Source organism: Crocodylus siamensis, chromosome 3, assembly GCF_052110815.1.
Source record: "Crocodylus siamensis isolate JL-2025a chromosome 3, ASM5211081v1, whole genome shotgun sequence".
Taxonomy (NCBI): Eukaryota; Metazoa; Chordata; order Crocodylia; family Crocodylidae; genus Crocodylus; species Crocodylus siamensis.
Genome location: NC_143397.1, coordinates 27,615,217 through 27,632,569, shown reverse-complemented (window position 1 = coordinate 27,632,569; position 17,353 = coordinate 27,615,217). Strand labels below are relative to the sequence as shown.

General features: G+C 40.7%; 1 protein-coding gene across 1 annotated transcript in view; it reads left to right on the top strand.

The window, feature by feature from the left end:
- The window catches only part of PLCXD3 (phosphatidylinositol specific phospholipase C X domain containing 3), a 140,770-nt gene extending 123,868 nt beyond the window's left edge, over positions 1 to 16,902 (top strand). The window contains exon 3 of the mRNA XM_090038002.1: positions 10,062 to 16,902. Coding sequence (XP_089894128.1) covers positions 10,062 to 10,218 — 157 coding nt within the window. The 3' untranslated portion in view covers positions 10,219 to 16,902. The remainder of the gene's footprint in view (positions 1 to 10,061) is intronic.
- The last annotated feature ends 451 nt before the right edge of the window (positions 16,903 to 17,353 follow it).

The following is a 17,353-nucleotide window of genomic DNA, read 5'->3' as shown; positions in this document are numbered from 1 at the left end:
GCAGAAAATGGTGGAATGTGGTCATGAGCTGTAATTCAGAGTGGGAAGCAATGTCCAGCCACTGTCACCTGAACGCAGAATAATGCAGAATAGCCTGGTCTGAAAGGACACAAAGCAGTTTACAGGACAGTGGACTAAATTGGGGAAGTGTGTGAAAACTGTTCCTGATTCCTAACTTTCCTGCTGGTAGGGCCAGGTTACAGCACTTCTGGAGAGTGTGTCATTTTTAAAATTTGGAGAGGCTGAATTTCCACTGGCCTAACTGTGAATAATTTGTGGCCATGGTCTAACTGTGAATGTGGCTGCACACCTAGAGAGGGCCAAACATAATGTGAAGCTAAATAACTATGGCAATCCTCACATTTCACAGTTGAAAAAACTTACAGGCAGGTAGGTTAATGCTTTCAGCTTTGGTCTAATTCTTCTCCCTTTAAGACAGTGATGAAGTCACCCTAGATTTCAATAGGAAGATAATTAGGCCAACACTAAGCATTTTTGGACATCTCATCCAGAAAGTTTAAGGCCTAATTAACCCACTAATGTGGGTGTCTCCCTTTTTGATTGAGATTCCTGAGATGTACATAAAAAGTGTCAGATCAATGGTCCATCTATCCCAGTAGCCTGTATCCAACAGTGGTAAGTAGCAGTTGCTTTAAAGGAGGGGTGGCCAACACCCAGCATGTAAGTGTGTCACACAGCCCCTGTTTTGTCACTTGAAAGATTCAGCAGAGAGCAGGGAGAACAGTACACATAAGGCACAGGGGAGAGAGAACAATAGATCAGACAGGGGAAGGAGATCAGAGTGGCACTTGGGGAGAGGGCAGGGCTTGCTTTGTAGCACCCTGGTGAAAAAGGTTGGCCCCCAGTACTTTATAAGAAGATTATTAGAACTGAGGTGTGTGGAGTTGATTTATCTGCTGTCACGCCACCCCAGTCAGTAGGAGTAGGTTACATCCTTAGTTATGCAAAGTATCTACATTTTTCACTGCCCAGTTTGACATCTCTAAGAGCAAGACCCAGTGTTGGAGTCCTCAAAACCAGCAGGTACTTTTGCAAAATATACATGGCAAATCAGCAGCAGCTCCAGAATTCAGGAGTTCTTAACACCCTCACCTGTGCTCATATGACTAAAGGTAGCTCCAGTGAACCATGTATTTCCTCGGAAATAAACATTTTTATAGAAGAGGGGTGAGCAGAGAGGGAAGAGAGCCTGAAAATCTTATCACAAATTGTAAATATCATTTTGCCCTGAGCAAATAGAACAGCTTTGGTGAACTGTGAGACATATTGTAACAGGGGCACTCTGTGATAGACTGTTTTGCAATCTGTACATGAAACCAATTCTCCTTCTCTGGATTAGTCATTGTAGTGGTTCCACACTCTCTGAAAAGATACCCATTGTCTTTCTTTTAGCAATCAAACTCTCATTAATAGCACGAACAGCCCTTTTGTTTTGCATTTACAATGCTGCTTTTCTTCCTTGCTTCCCTTGAAAGCTCTGCTGAGAGGAATGGATGTTTCTCCATAGGAGGCCCCATATTAGAGTGCTGCAATTGTTAATGCTCTGTCACACTGTCAAGGTTTTATGACTCAGATATATAAAAAAAAAAATCACTCCAAGCTAAAACAGCTGAAGAGCAAAATTTCTCTTTACCAAGTTGTAATGCGATTAGTTTTGCCACATTTTATTTCTGCAAGCTGATAACAGGCACTTTTAATTTTGCTCCCTTAAGTGAAGATAGGAGCCTTTTGTAAATATAATTTGACAGGGTGTTAGGTGTCAAATGGACTTTGATACTTAAAAAGAAGTGACACAATGTTCTTCAGTTTTCAAACTGGCTAGGCCTGAGCTTTAAATTACTGTCACTGGTTTTAATTCCTGTCCCTTTGTACCAATATAACTTCATGGCCTTTAGACCAGCTATTACTGACTTAAACTAGTGGTAGGGAGAGGCATACAAGAGTATTTTTCGACTAAGGATAACGTTCACAATCCAAAATTGTACAAGAGAACAAGTCACCCCCTATATGCAAAGCAACAGATATTTTATCCATTTGGTTTTCAACTCTGCTCTAAGCCTTTGGGCTTTCAGCCCTCCCTTCTTTTGCTTTGACTTTATCAAACCACCAATACAGTCTTTCCCCTGAGTACCTTCTCAAGGCTTGGGGAAAGCCTATTTTAACCCCTTGTTCACAGGCAACATTGCTTCTTGCCACAGGAATTGTTTTTTTATTTCACACTAGTAAATCAAAGATCCCATTGAAGTCAATAAAGTTACGCTATATAAAAACCTTAGGATATCAGTCAGGCATAATATGTCACATTTGTGAGACTTGAGGTAAATGATTTCTTCTTCTCTTGCTTGGTTTCTTTCTGTACAGTCTATCTCAGTTGCCTATATTTCAGCTGCCTATAGATTAATGCAAGCAGCATTTAATCAGCTTGTACCTAGGTTCACATTTTTATGATTATCTTTGAATCCTCAAAGGTACAAAACTACTTGCTTAAATACAAACTTTGAATTCTATAGTATAGATGTCTGCAAGGAGTGGGTTCCATAGCAAATTCCACAGCCACAGACTTAATATCTCAGTTTGAAAGGGAAACAAAATTCAGGTAAGGTTCAGAAATTCATCCACACTTTTCAGAACTTTTGCAAATAGAAACAAACCTCTACATTTTGAAAATTTCTTCCACTAATTTATATATGTCACAAGCACAAACAACTTGGCCATTAATTTGAAATAGCAGTAATACATTTGCACAGTGCTTTTCACCATCTAAGTATGTTAGAGCACTTGTAGCCAATGATTAAAATGGCCTCCCAGGAGCAATGCAAGCTTCATCAGCGGATGAACAGTCTGCCAGCGGAGGTGGTTCAAGCACCTACATTGAACACCTTCAAGAGTAAATTGGATGCTTATTTTGCTGGGATCCTATGACCCCAGCTGACTTCCTGCCCTTTGGGCAGGGGGCTGGACTCCATGATCTCCCGAGGTCCCTTCCAGCCCTAATGTCTATGAAATCTATGAAATCATTCATCATGTTCCCACTGCATCATTTACAAATGAGGAAACTGAGGCATAGGGAGGCTAAGACACTCAAAATAAGTGAAGGCCACGAAGGGAGCCAAAAGCCTGGACTGCCTATAGTTTTGGTACTAATGTACTTTGTCGAGTGTGACAGTTTTTTACTGAAGTAACTATATTGGTATAAATCTTAGTGTGAATACAGCTATACTGGTATAAAGGTGCTTTATACCAATATAACTTATTTCACTGTCCACATGTGACAGTATAGCTGTGTTCCCACTAGGCGTGTCTACATGAGATTTAAGGCATCACCACCTACATGTGCACAGCATTTACTGTGCAGTGGATTATTGTACTGCCCGGTTGCCTAGTACCTGTAAATAAGAGTAGTAAATCAACCACACAGTAACTACTGCACAGTAGCGCACATGTAGACTGCTGATCAGAAGCATATTGATCCTGGTCAGCCCAGACAGCAAGGGGTGAGGAAACTGTCCCTTCTTCTGGGCAGCTGCTTCCCAGTCCCAGGCCTCAGTTGGCAGATTGGGGCACAGGGCTGGGAAAATGTCCCCTCCTCTAGCTGCTATATCCCAGCCTTGGTGATAGGACAGCTTCCCCTACCCCCCACAGGCTAGCGCCTGATTCCAGTGCCCCCTGCCAGCCTGGGGATGGCACTCTGGGGAGCCCAGAGCGTCCCCTGGCTGGTGGAGGGGGCACAGCAGGGCTAGAGTAGTCCTGCATTGAACTGTTCCCCTCAGGCATGTAAACACCCTGCCCAGGAAAGCTTACTGCACAGTAAGCTTATAGTGCATTAATAGCACATGTAGATGTGTCTAAGAGGGATATATTGCTTTAATTATCCTTATTTGGCTAAAGCAGTACAGCTTTTGTCACCAGTGAGACTTCCTGGGGCCTAGCCAGTACCCATACTGCTGAACTATAATTATTTTCAGTTTAAGGTTAGGAATGCTTGGCCTGATCCTGCAGTTAGATTTTTGGCCAGGGGACAGATTCCAGATAAGCTCAGTGAATGGATACATAGCTGGGGTCTGCAGCTAGCTACTATAGGTTAGTAGAGATTTCATTATGCCCTGAGCAAAAAATCACTTTTTGTTGATAATAAAATAACATGCACTAGCACCATGTTATCTACTGGGTTTCTGTGAGCATAAAAACATGTGGGTAGCTGCCACACAGCATGGTCTGCATTTTCCTGACTAAACCCCTTAATGAGGACAATTACTAGTTTGAGGCATGCAGAGACTGGAAATTACAGTGAAGGGTAAACAAGTTTTGTATTGCCATCACAAAGACACCCCAAGGAACATTAAACCAAGTTTATTCCCATAATTGCTGTTAAGATGGGTGAGATATTTGTACTAAAGTTGAACAACATACACAGTTTCTTGTAACTGTTAACGTAGTCCTTTTCAAGGTGGCATTGTGGGAGGAGGGAAATGTGTCCTCTGCTTTCCACGTACATTTCATAATGTGCAGAGTAGATGAGAGAAACTTAAGATAGCTTTGGCCTAACTCTTAAGTTGGTGGAGTTGCATCAGCAACAAATTTGTCCTCATGTATTTTGCTGCCTTTGTTTATTCTCTATAGGGATATGGAAGTGTTCTCTCATGCTTTGCTTTGCAAAGATTTTTTCTAGTCTAATTGACTTATATTTGTCTAGTGGGAGTTAGACAATACAAGTCATTTGAAAACAAGAGGTTCTTATGAATTTAACTGACAGTGTGAGAGTGGGAATTGTATGTTCAGGTTCATCCTGAAGCATAAATGAAATTGGCTAGCTAATGGTAGGTCAGTTGAGAAGTAACCTTAGATAGGACTGAGTTAAAAACTACTAATCAAAATAGGAAGTATGCCTCTATGGTAAAGGTTAGATTGGTAAGAACCTAGGAAGGAAAAGGGAAAGATACTGTCAGGGTTATAGGCACTTTATAACTAGACTAGTGTGTACCCAGTACATTGTCACTAAAACATTTATTCTGCTATCACATTTTCTTTATACACAGGATTATCTCAAGTAAGCCTTCACACAAATTTCCTAGGCCAATTGCAAGCTCCCTGAAGGCTTGAAGATAAAAGATGGTTAAGCTTGTAACGAATGATCAAATACACATCACACTGGATGACCTGCACCTGGCTGCATACTTGTTACTGCAGTCATTTAGTACTTGCTAGAGTTACTAGCAAGTACTAAATGACTGCTCAGTAACTTCCATTAATGCATAGTCCTGGTGGCGCACAGGTCATTTCCAACCCTGGTGCACAGTAGCAACGAGCTAGTGTGCCGTAGCTCATTGCTACTGCACAACAGTGTCAGTGTTACGGTTCATGTCTGCCAACAGTACGTCATCGTAGCAATGAGCTACTTCATCATAGTTCATCGCTACAGCAACATAGTGTCTCATGTAGACACACTCACTGTTGATCAATCCAAGTTCATTTGTTCTCAAAACTTCCTTCTCTCTCCTGTGTTTGGCTCTTTGTTGATTTTCAGCCAAACGTGGTGTTGAATTTGCAAAAAGTTAAATTTTAAAAAACCTTGAAATCTTTAGTAAAGTGGAACATAGCAGTTCTGGCTAAAAATGTGCCCCAGTCTATAGCAGCTTTTCTACTCTTTTCAGTCTTACCTTTCAGCTGATCAAAAGATTTAAAAGTTGGTTGCTTCAAAATATACCCAGAGAATCCTAGCACAAAACTTGGGTTAAAAAAAATTAAATAAATAAATAAATAAATAAATAAATAAATAAAAATTTTATAAAATTAGTCCACTTCCCTTTTTGAAATTATTTGCTGAATTGAGAGTAGCTTCAGAAGGGTGGCCAAATGCCCTTCAATTGAAAGAAGAAGAAAAAAAAAAGTCATGGAAGAAGGGTAATCCTAAGAAGCATGTGATCTTGAGAGGTGCATCACAATTACAAATTTCATTGAAGAAATACATGAAAAATGTGGTATTTTGTGAAACTGCCTCTCATGTTTGGTAATATTCTTTGAACAGCTATCTGCATCAGTTTGCATTTTCAGGTTGTCAATATGTCCTAACACTGACTGTGGTAGGTTAGCACCTGCTTTATCGAGTCTTTGACCTTGACTTTTGTTGACAGTCATTACAAAGGCTACTCAAATGGGAAATTGCCTCCTTTTCAGATATGCAGGAGAATTGTGTCTTATGAACATAATATGACTCAGCAAAACTACACACTTTCCAGTAGCCTCTGTTGTTATTACTAAGTCTATAGTGTTTTCATAAAATCTTTTTACAATACATCTTGTACCATTTATTATGCCAGTTTTTTTATTCATATTTCACAATGGAATCAGAGTCATTCCCACCTTAAGCATGAACCTGTGGGGAGGCAAACCACTTAGTGTAGATAATGAACACAGTACCAAGGATATCCAATATCTGACCAAGTTTCTCAACAGTTTGCTACAGCTTACACTTAAGTGTATACTTTCTTTTCCAATAATTCAAGTAATTGCATTATCATTTATAGCATTGCAGTGTTTGTTTTGGGGGTAAGAATCACAGAATTTGAATTACATCTGAAAAGTCACTGCCATTGATGCAGTCAATTAAGGTGTCTTCTTTTAAAATGCAGTTTTCTGATAAGATCAGAGCAGAGCAATCTCCATATGTAGACTCTGTCCCTCTTGAGATAAGCAGGAAATTCATCTGCTGCAGCTGTTGCTCTCATGTTATGGTGAAGTTTCAATATTTTAAAATGTCTCCACAATAGTAGCAATGTTGTAAGGCAGTTCTCAGTTACAGATGTGCAAGAGCCACAAGGAGCAACAAAATCCCCTCGTAGAACAATTACTTTCCCTCTGCATTTCAGTGTTTATTACATCATGCAAGATTGGTCAATGCATTTTAATACCAAAGCAGGAGGCATTAGAACCCTCCTCCTTTGGGATGTGGCAAGTAGGCTAGTGTGCCTGCTGCCTGGCTTTGCTTACTTGGAAGCCCCTCAGTCAGTCCTCTTAATACTGATAATAGTCTTTGACCCCAAAAAACAAGTAAAGCAAAACCTGAACCTTTCTTCGGATTGCATAAGAGAGGCCCTTGCAGCTCTGGCCCCTTCTTAATAGAAAGGTCTTGTGTGTTCCAGGCTGCCTCCTGGCCACAAACAGCTCCTTCTCTGCTTATGCTTTTAATTCCTAGCTAATCATCCACTTTTGGACTCCTGCTCTAGTGCTGATTTCCTCCCTTGAAGAGCCAGACTGCCCTGTTGCAATAGGTAAATGTTATTCATCAGTTACTCATGTGCTTTGGACTTTGAAACCTGAATTGGAAATTTCAGTTAAATTCAGTGGAAACTTAGAGCAATGATGCACTGTTCTCTTTTAAGTAACATCACAATACTACGAGTCCATGCAACAGCAATAAAAAAATACCTTGCATCCCTGGATCAGATAGAATACAAACCTGTACTGCATCATGAAGTTTTTCTACGAATAATGCTTTAGGACCTGTTTCAGGAGCTTAAACAGAATTATAATGGTACCCACTACTATTTTTTGCTCCTTGTTGGGCATAGCATACAACTGCTGGCCAGCAGTGTTTTTATCTCACTGGGTGCATCTACGCATGCAATTAATGGGCCTGAATTTACTTTACAGTAAATTCAGGTGCATTAAATTATCAGGCACGTGTCTGCATGTGTGCCCAGGTCTACAAATGCAGGTCTTCAAGGCATCTGCGCACACAGGGAAGTGGGAGCAGATTTGCTGCTCATGGCAGCAAACTGCTCCCACTTTCTGGGGCCCTGCAATGGGATTCTGCCACCACCAGTGAGAGCTCTAGGCTCCCCCTGGATGCTAGCTCAGAGGCTGACAGGGAGCACCAGGCCAGTAGACAGCCATCTCCTGGCCAGGGCTGGGATGTTATACCCTTCCCCCAGGGGCTGCCTGTTGCCAGGGTGGGAACAATGTCCTCCTTGCCTTGCAGCAAGATGCTCCTGGACCTGGCTCCCCAATCAGGGGCAGTCAGCTTGGAAAGAACTGCAGGGGAGAGAGACAAGTCCCATCCCCCTGGCCTGATGCACCAGTGAGGCAGCTAGCACCCATCTCACTGCTAGCTGCCCCACTGGTAGATCAGGGCAGGGGACTGGGACCTTTTGCTTCTAGCACATTGGCTCTTTTGATCAACTAATCAAGACATGGGGCTGGGACCTGCACCTGACCAGCCCCCACCTTGCACATGTTTTCTGCTCAGCTCCACAAGTGTGGAGCTGGGTAGAGAACAGGCTGGGTACCAAACTCCCCAACCTGTTCCCCACCTAGCTCTGTGCTTGTGGAACTGAGTACAGAACAAAATCCCCATCCTGTTCACCACCTAGCTCTGCATTCATGAGAAGCTGGTGCTGGGAGACACCACAGGGCCAGTGTTGAGAGACCCTCATCTCCCAGCTGGGAGACCCTTATATCTCTCAGTGCCAGTTCCGCAGTCATGGGGCCAGCGCTGGGTGTTCCTTATCTCCCAGTGCCAGCAGCATGACTTCAGGCCTGGTACTGGGAGATAAGGATCTCCCAGCCCCTGCTCCATGATGGTAATCTTGTGGACCTCGTGTGGTTCTCTAGGGACAAGAATCAAGAAGGTTGCAGTGCTTCTCTTTCCAAAATGAATTATAAGCTCAAAAAGGAACATAACCCATGGCTATTGGTCATTCCGTTTACAGAGTTGAGAAAACAAAAAGGTATTACTCTGCCATACCTGTACTGCAGAAATCAAGGCATTTCCATTGTCTCTGACCCTGGTGAACATAATTGTACATGTGAATGGGGAATACATTTCAGGAGCTCCTAAAATTCAGATAAAGGTCTATTCTGTATAGTGACCCTTCTTGAGGATTGAGATATAGGAGCTATAGACAATACAAGAAGAATGTTTTGGGGTTTTTTTCAAAGCTTTCTAGGATGTGTCAGCCAAGCTTTAACAATTATGTGATGTGGTGCCCCAGGATGGCCGTGATACCTCTAGGGCTTTTCAGCCGTGCCAATCCTGACCCATGGGCACCTTCTTTCTTGCCTGCCACATCTTGCTGTAACTATAATAGATGAGGAGGCTGCCTTCAAGTTTATATTGTTGTACACCATGCTGATGGACCCCATTGAACCCTGTGGGTTCTCAGACCCTTTTTGGGTCTTGCTCCAAAATGGATGACTCTTAGGATACCCTCAGCCTTATGGGCTAGATGCATGGCTCCAAAATGCCCCTTTACCACACCCCAAGCCTTGCAGATGGCATTCACAAAGTGTCCTTCTGAGGCCTTAGTTTCACTTGGGCTCTGGTCATCACTGGGCTCTCTGCAGCCCAGTCTTTCTGTCTGCACCCCTGGTGTTGGGTTCGGCTTACCCCCAGATACTGCACCCACACTGGCACTGGGGTGCCCACATGCAGTGGGCCCCCAATGAGGCTGCCTTCTTCGACAATAGCCTCAGCCCAATCCTCCTGTTTACAAACAGAAATCAAAATATGAGCCCCTGGGTTATAACATAATGCCAGCAGCTCAAGGTGTGCTCTGGCCCTTTAAATAAGTCTCCCTTCCCCCAGTACAACATGCCTTGTAAGCTAGGGTCTGGTGAGCTCCTGAAGTCTCTTAATCTTACCAGAAGCAGGAGATGGGCCATCAAGCCTCTTCACTTAGCTTCCTCTAGGAGAACTCCTCTCCCCTTGGCTGCTCATAAAGAACTCCTTCTCTGGTCCTAGCCCTGGGGTTTATAGATGCCCCAGGCCCTGCCTCTTCTGGTCACCTGACCACCTGCAGGTACCTAATTCCCTCATTCCTGCTTCCATGGTAACTTGCAGCTGAGGGATTCCTGAGTGACTGCTAGGCTCTCCCCCTAGGCAGTTTCAGCCCTTAAAGGAGCAGGCACCTTAGTGCCCTGTGACACTTCCTTCCTAAGATTAGGAGGAAAGCAAAAGGAATGCTTAACACTTTTGAAAACCCTGCCCACTGTACATGTCTTACTCCTTTATGAATAACTCTTTTTCACTTTTTCTTCCTCAGAGCTCTTCCTGCAATGATGCAATGGGTCCGGACCCAGAAACCAGGAGAAAGTGGCATCAATATTATCACTGCAGATTTTGTAGAACTTGGCGACTTCATCAGCACTGTCATAAAACTCAACTATGCGCTGGATGAAGGGGAAGTTGACACTACTTGATAGTACTGTAATATGTTTGCTGTGCATTAAATAGATTTTAAAATGTATTAGAAAAATATCTTGTAATGTTCTGATCTTCCTATAACACTGAATCGCTGAAGTGTTTAGGGCTTTTTGTGGGTGGGCAAAAGGGTAATGTTTTCATTGATTAATCATTTTCTATGCTAATAAACCCATGCATTTTCATTTGACAAGCAAAACAGGATCTATTGACCAATTTAAACAAAAGAAATCACTAACATCTTTTCCATGAAATACCAAATATAATTTCTTACATTTGACTTACATTCTTACAAATATCTTACATTTGACTTTATTAACAGTGCCAAGAAATTTGCTATATACAGAATGAACAGCTATATATTGTTCTCTGTCTACAAAGGGAATTCCACAACATAAACATTTGTGCTGCTGACAGGGCAGTATATGACCTTGATGTTTTTAGTCCATGTACCTCATCCATGAGACAACATAGCTGATTGCATTTATTAGTGGACATCAGGTTTACTGGCCTTTGTGAAACAAAGTAAATATGAAGTCATGCCTTCAACATTATATGGTCAACAGTAAACATAGCCACATGAGGTAGTCTCTGCAGAGTATCAGCTAAATCTTGGTCACCTTTCATACACAGTAGGGGATTTTCAGAAGTGCCTCTGCTCCTGTTGAAGTTAAAGATATACAGTATTGACCTAATTCTGCTCTCATACAAGTCAGTGGAAGCTTGTAATGGGCTTCAGGGGGAGCAGGATTAGGTTAATATTGACCACTTCTAAAAATCCTTTCCATGTGTGGACCGATTAGAGGTCTGATAAAAGGTATATTGAAGTCAACAGGCCATTTTCCCATAGTGAACATTGGATCAATTTTTAAATCATTAGTTTTCATATGCTTAAAGTGAGCAGGATTTGGTTGTATATATAGGAATGTGCTTTCTGTGGGAATACATCTACAAATTAAAAACTGATTTTTTCAATATGAAGGTGCAGTATACATTCTCTTTCAGGCAGCTATAAACACAGAATAGTTATCTGCTGATTTAAACAATGGTGCCAATTCAGGAATGAAAAAAATGTTGTATTAAAGAGTGCAAGAGTTCAATGAGTAGCAGCTAACTTCTTAGCCCTTTCTGTGTGGCTCAGTAAATCATGAGAAGACGTATGGACTGCCTTACATGGCACTAGTCATTCTATTGTTTAAGAAACATAAACAACTCTAATACATGAAAATGTTGGTGAAGCATAGCAAAATAAGAGCAGTGTCATTGTAGGGTTTCAACAACTCAGAACTGGAATACAGTTGGTTGTATGTAGTATATGTAGTGATATGCATGCATGTCATTTGTTAATGCAAAACATACCATGTCTACAGATAACAAACTACACAGCAGTACAAGAAGACTGCTCTTGATGGGTTAGGCTTCATAAGATAAAACTAAGTGGCTTCTTTACTCAGTCAAACTTCATTTGATATGGGTTATCTGACCCCAGCAGTCTTTCCTGCCCAGAGCAGGGGGGCTGGACACAATGATCTCACAAGGTCCCTTCCAGCCCTAAACTTCTGTGAATCAATGAAACGTGATTGAGTAAGGAGTAAGCATGGCGTTATTCTGCTCTTTGCTAACCTCCATCTAAAATATGAGGAACATGACTGTAAAAGAAGAAAATAATGTCACTAGACAGATGTATTTTTCATTAACAAAATACTAGAATAACATATATACATGTTGATATTTAGTACTGGGAGATGTGCTGGAAGGGGTGTGTGCATGTATATATGCAGTGAAGCCAAAAATATTACATGCACGTACAGGGTAAAATATCCACACATTCATAACTATATCCAGGTTTTAGGTATCAGAGCAACAAATGAAAGAAGGTAGATATACATCATCTCTTTCATTAGTGGTCTCTGTGTAGTGATTAGGGCTATTTGAAACAATAACAGTCAAACACCAAAACTGGGTCAGTTTAGTTTGTTTATGAACCCCAAACTTTACTAAAACTGACTAAAAAGTTTGCTGAAGTTCACAAATGCTCTTTCTTCCAACAGAAGACAGAGAGGGTGTTATAGTTTTCACCCAAACCAGACAACATTCTGTAGGGTGTTGGGCTCAGTTTTGTTTTCCATTTACAGACACTTTCAAATGAAAATTGAACAAGTATGAAATAATCAATTAAACATAGCAATCAGTTTTGCAGTGCCCAGTGCATATTAAAACTGCCACATTTTGCACAATTTTTGAGGCAGTGCCTTTTTCTATAAAACAGGGTGTCCCCGGTGGTGTCAACCTACAAATTCTTTGTTTACTTCTTGGAGATATGAGTTAGGAAGCTGGTTTATGAGCCTTTTTTCATTTCTACTGTCATTTTTCCATTTTTCAGTTATTTGTGGTCAAACATTTTAACTAAATGTGAATATTACATATACATATTTTGAGCTTTGCTAATATTTAGGGTATGGCAAAACATAAATCTAATTTGCTTTTTAATTTGTAATCAGGTTTCTAAATATATGTATTTGAGAGCCACAATATTGATTTCCTCTTGGAACCCTGAGACAAGCACACATACAATGCCACAAAAAGGGTTTCAAATATATAAATATGTTCTGAAAAGAGATGTTTTAATGTATTTAAGAAAAAAAGTATATATATTATAACTGTGTTGTATCTTGAGCTTATTGGCATTGTTAAAATGTTTGCTTAGCATCAATATTGTCATTTGGGTGCTGGAAAAAAAAAGTGAAGCAAAAAAGTCCTCTGCAGATAAGGATAAATCATGATGTTTCTCCATGAACAAGGAAAATCTTTTTATTACTCTTGGTAAAATGCTCAGAAATCTGTCAGACAAATTATACATTCATTCAGTTTTATCTTATTTGTAGTGCAAAAGCATAGCAGGGCAGGGACTGTGGGTAAACAAACTTGCCTTAATTTTTTTTTAAAGAATAGAAAAGGAAAGGAATTTGAAAAATATATCCCATTTGTTGATGCTATAAACTGTGATGGGCAAAAAATGTAAGCATACTGTCCAGGCACAAGCTGACTTTCCTTAGAGGTCTTTGTGGAATACTTGCCAAAAATATATCAGAAAAGACCATGACATACAGATGGATGATCTTAGAGCCCAATTTTATCAATCATATGTTCACTGACTTCAACAGAAGCAGGAAATTTACCTGAAGAAGTACTGCTGAATTGGGCGCACATTGGTTCAGTTGCTAGACATGCTCCATTTAAGTTTTTTTCTGCATATGTATCACAAGGAATCCTACATGGAAAATAAAATTACTATAATCTACTCCTAAGAGGAAAGAATCTAGCTAAACTACTGGTCATCATCATTTCTCCATCTATTACATGTAATTTCAGAGTTCGTACTGTTAATTAATTAATTTGTTAATTAATCCCATTGTTCCCCTCTTATATGCATGTAACCCCTCAATGCATCTGTTAAGCGGGGGTTGGACATTTTTCTTGAGATTACTGAATGTTTTCTTTCACGCAGGCCTGAAAAATTACTTACTACTGCAGAGCACAACATAAATGAAAGAGCTTAGAGAAAATGGGGCATATACTCAGCTGCTGTAAACTGGTATTACTACATCTACTTTGGTGGAGCTGATTTAGACCAATTGAGAATCTGGCTGGCAATCTCTGATTCTGATCTGGCTAGCTATGATCATACAAGACTGGTTGTATAACACACTGGTTTCAGTTGATTTATTCAAGACTTATGCCAGTATATATGAGATCAGTATCAGACTAAATAGGCCAACTTCTGCTCATTTTTCAGTGATGAATGCCACCTGAAGTATTGCTAGTGTTGAAATCAATGAGATTACAGTTAATAGAACTGAGAGCAGAATTTGCCCCAGTCGTTTTATAAATGTAGTTTGCACATATATTCTGCCATTCTAGACCCTCATGGTATTTGTTTCTGTAAAAGAATATACATGTCTTTATCTGTGTGTACATCCTGTATGTTGGACTCAAATTCTGCTTTAGCTGACACTGGTATAAATCCAGAACCATTCTATGGACTTAATAGGAGTTACCACGGTATAACATTGGTGTAGGTGAGCACAGAAATTAGCCACTGTGTATAGTATATGGTATATTGTGAAGGAGGTAAAAATATTCTGAAAGCTAACTGGGAACTATCAAAAAGAGAAATCTGCTGAGAATATAGCTCCATTGTTTATTCTGCTTACTGTACATGGAGTGATAAGTGTTACCAACTCAGTAGGCTGTAGGGGAATTTCAAGAGTTCAACTAACACCATTTTAAACTGCTAAACTCTTTTTTGGTGAAGCAAAAGCTAATAGTGTATATGATGTGTTTGCCATATCTCAGTGGTAGCTTCTGTGTTACATACAGTCAACATTGTTCTGAATTGTACATGTTTACCTGATGACAAGGATAAAATATGCTGTATAGTATGTAAAATGTACTGATTACAAGTTTGTTGGAGTTCAGTGACTTTTTTTTTTAACTGTGCTGCTGTTTTGTAGGTGTGTGTGTGTGCGCGTGCGTGTATATGTGTGCGTGAGTGTGGGTTGTGTACGATATGAGAAATAACTTATCCTAAAGGAAAATGGCAGTCATGTTACCTGCCTTAATGCATCTACATAATTTTGTTAAGTCTATAGTTATGAATTCAGATTTCAAAAGTCATACAGTTGATCAATACTGTACCAAGGGCTGGGCTGTTTTACTTAGTTGTAACTAAGCTCGACTTTACTTGCAGCTCAAAAAAACATTGTCTGATAAGGAGTAACATCCTTGAGTGTTCAAATAAGTTAACTGGACACCATATTCAAGATCTTGTTGCATTTCTGATATGGACCAGATCACTCTCTGTGATATAGGCTCATAGCTCCTCATTACATCAGTGGGAATTATGTACGTGTAACAGAGGGTACGTAATTTTCTCCATATTGAAGTGTAACTCTGATACTAATGGAAGAAATGTCAGAATATGTCAGCAGTGGAGAAATATCTGTACAACACTAATGATGTCCTCTGGTGGGAATACCATTGAGAGTCCACAGTAATGGCCACTCTTTCCTGCTCCCAGATCTAGATTCATTCTAAAAGTAGATGTGGACATGGCTAAAGCCAGGGAAGTGTCCTGGTCAGTCCTTCCTATTGCTAGAAATTTGCTCTTGGAACCAATAACAGCTCCGTTAAAAAGGACAGTGTAACTCCCACCAGATCACAGAGGTATAAGGGTAGGTGCTCTAGGAAAGAAGAGAAGCATTAGTATATTTGTATTATCCAGAAATATGGCAAATCAGCCACCTCTGCCTTCTCAACAGTCAAGCATGGCTCCTCCCTACCATCTCCCAGTCCTGCCTGAGAAACCTCTGCCGGCTGACAAAGATGACTGGACCCTCAGAACCTTAATACACGTTACAGAGAGGATTTAATTCCAAATCTGCCCATCCAGCCAACTGTGTGTAGAGCTGCCTCATATTCAGTAGAGGTAGGTTCAGAGAGACCCCCTTGAGCAGTGGATAAGAGTGGTCCTTGTAATGTAGTTGAAACATTGAGGTGAAAACTGGTGGAGATCTACCCCAGAAAGAGTACTGTTTGTCTAATTATGCTTTCTCTTCCCCTCACCTTCTCTCCAACCTAAACATTCAATCTTTCCTCACCTCCTTTCAAAACACATCAACTCTCTTCACCTTATCCTTCAGGCACCCTTGCAACATCACAAGCTGCTATGAGCAAAGGTGCATTTATACTGACCAAAAGAAGGTTGTTCATTACATTGTAGAGCTTCAGCTTGGTCAGCAGCTTCCATGTAGAGAAAACATGTATGCATGGCTGAGAGAAGGCTGAGGCAGGTTTATATAGCCCCCGCCCATCCCCAGTCTCCAGCTGCATGCACATGCTTGATCAGTTCTTGTTTAGCGGAAGAGAATTAACCCTGAAATTTGTAACTCTAAATTGAAAGCTAGAATGAACAACTAACTAGTAAGCATGCAGTGGAAACCTTCATGTACTAGTATGGATATAAACTAGAGCACTTAGCCTCAATCCTGATGTTGGAGCAATAAGGATGAACCTTTTCACTTATGCTGAATCCTATCACAGTCAATTGGATTCTGAAACATGCAACTTCACACATCTATTTTGATGAGTGTTAGATCACCTGTAAAGCTGGGATCCTTGAAGCAGAATCCACTGCCTTTAAGTGTAATTATAATCACGTGGAATAAAATATATGTGTTTAAAGATATAATGTAAGAAAGAGAAATAGCTGGATTTTTCAGGGCAGATGCTGCAGTCATGAATAGTTATAGAAGCAAGTAGGGTTAAAAGGACAACATTTCTGTGCTTCCCCTTGTCCAAAACTATTCAGGTTTTCTGTATAAAAGCCTTATTGTTCCAAGCAATTCCTAATGCATTGAAATGCTGTTGCTCTGTTTTTGTGGGAAGTCTGATTATGTAAACACTGGGGACAATTAGCCCCTGTGTATTATGCACCAAAGGTTCACAGGGCTGCACCTTCTCTTTAGGATGTAATCAACAGTATTTTAATAAATGTTGTGTAAAATCAATGCCTACAGTTCTGTATAGCAAATGTGAATTTTTATGACAAGAATGTGTATTTAATGTATAAAAACATAAAACCAAGTTTCTTTGTATTCAGTGAAATGTCTAATAAAGGCCAGGCACCTGTACTCCAATGTTGTGGCCTCATTGTGACCATCAGTTCACAAGTTCATTGTCTAGCTGTATAAAAGGCCTTCTAGAAACAAGTGACCAGAGCCTCCCAGGCCATTTCACAGGGCTTGAGGCTCTGTGAAATGGTCTGGGAGGCTCGAGCTGCCCTGTGCATGTGCAAGGAATGCTTCTGTAATTGCTCATTAACTAAAGAGAGCTCAAAAGCTTTCAAGTAACATTGATGTGTTCTCCAAGGACCTGGAAGGTCATCATGAAGAGGTGTAAGGTAGGTGTAAAAGGGGGGCCTTCTCAGGGCAGATTTCCTTGTGGCCTGCCCACCTGTTTCTGGGCTAACTGCCTGTTTTCCTCACCCGCCATGCCTTGTTAGTAATTAATTAATTGATGTAAATAAAGTGGGAAGCTGCTCATTTCCTGCCCCAATGCCAGGGGGCACTATCT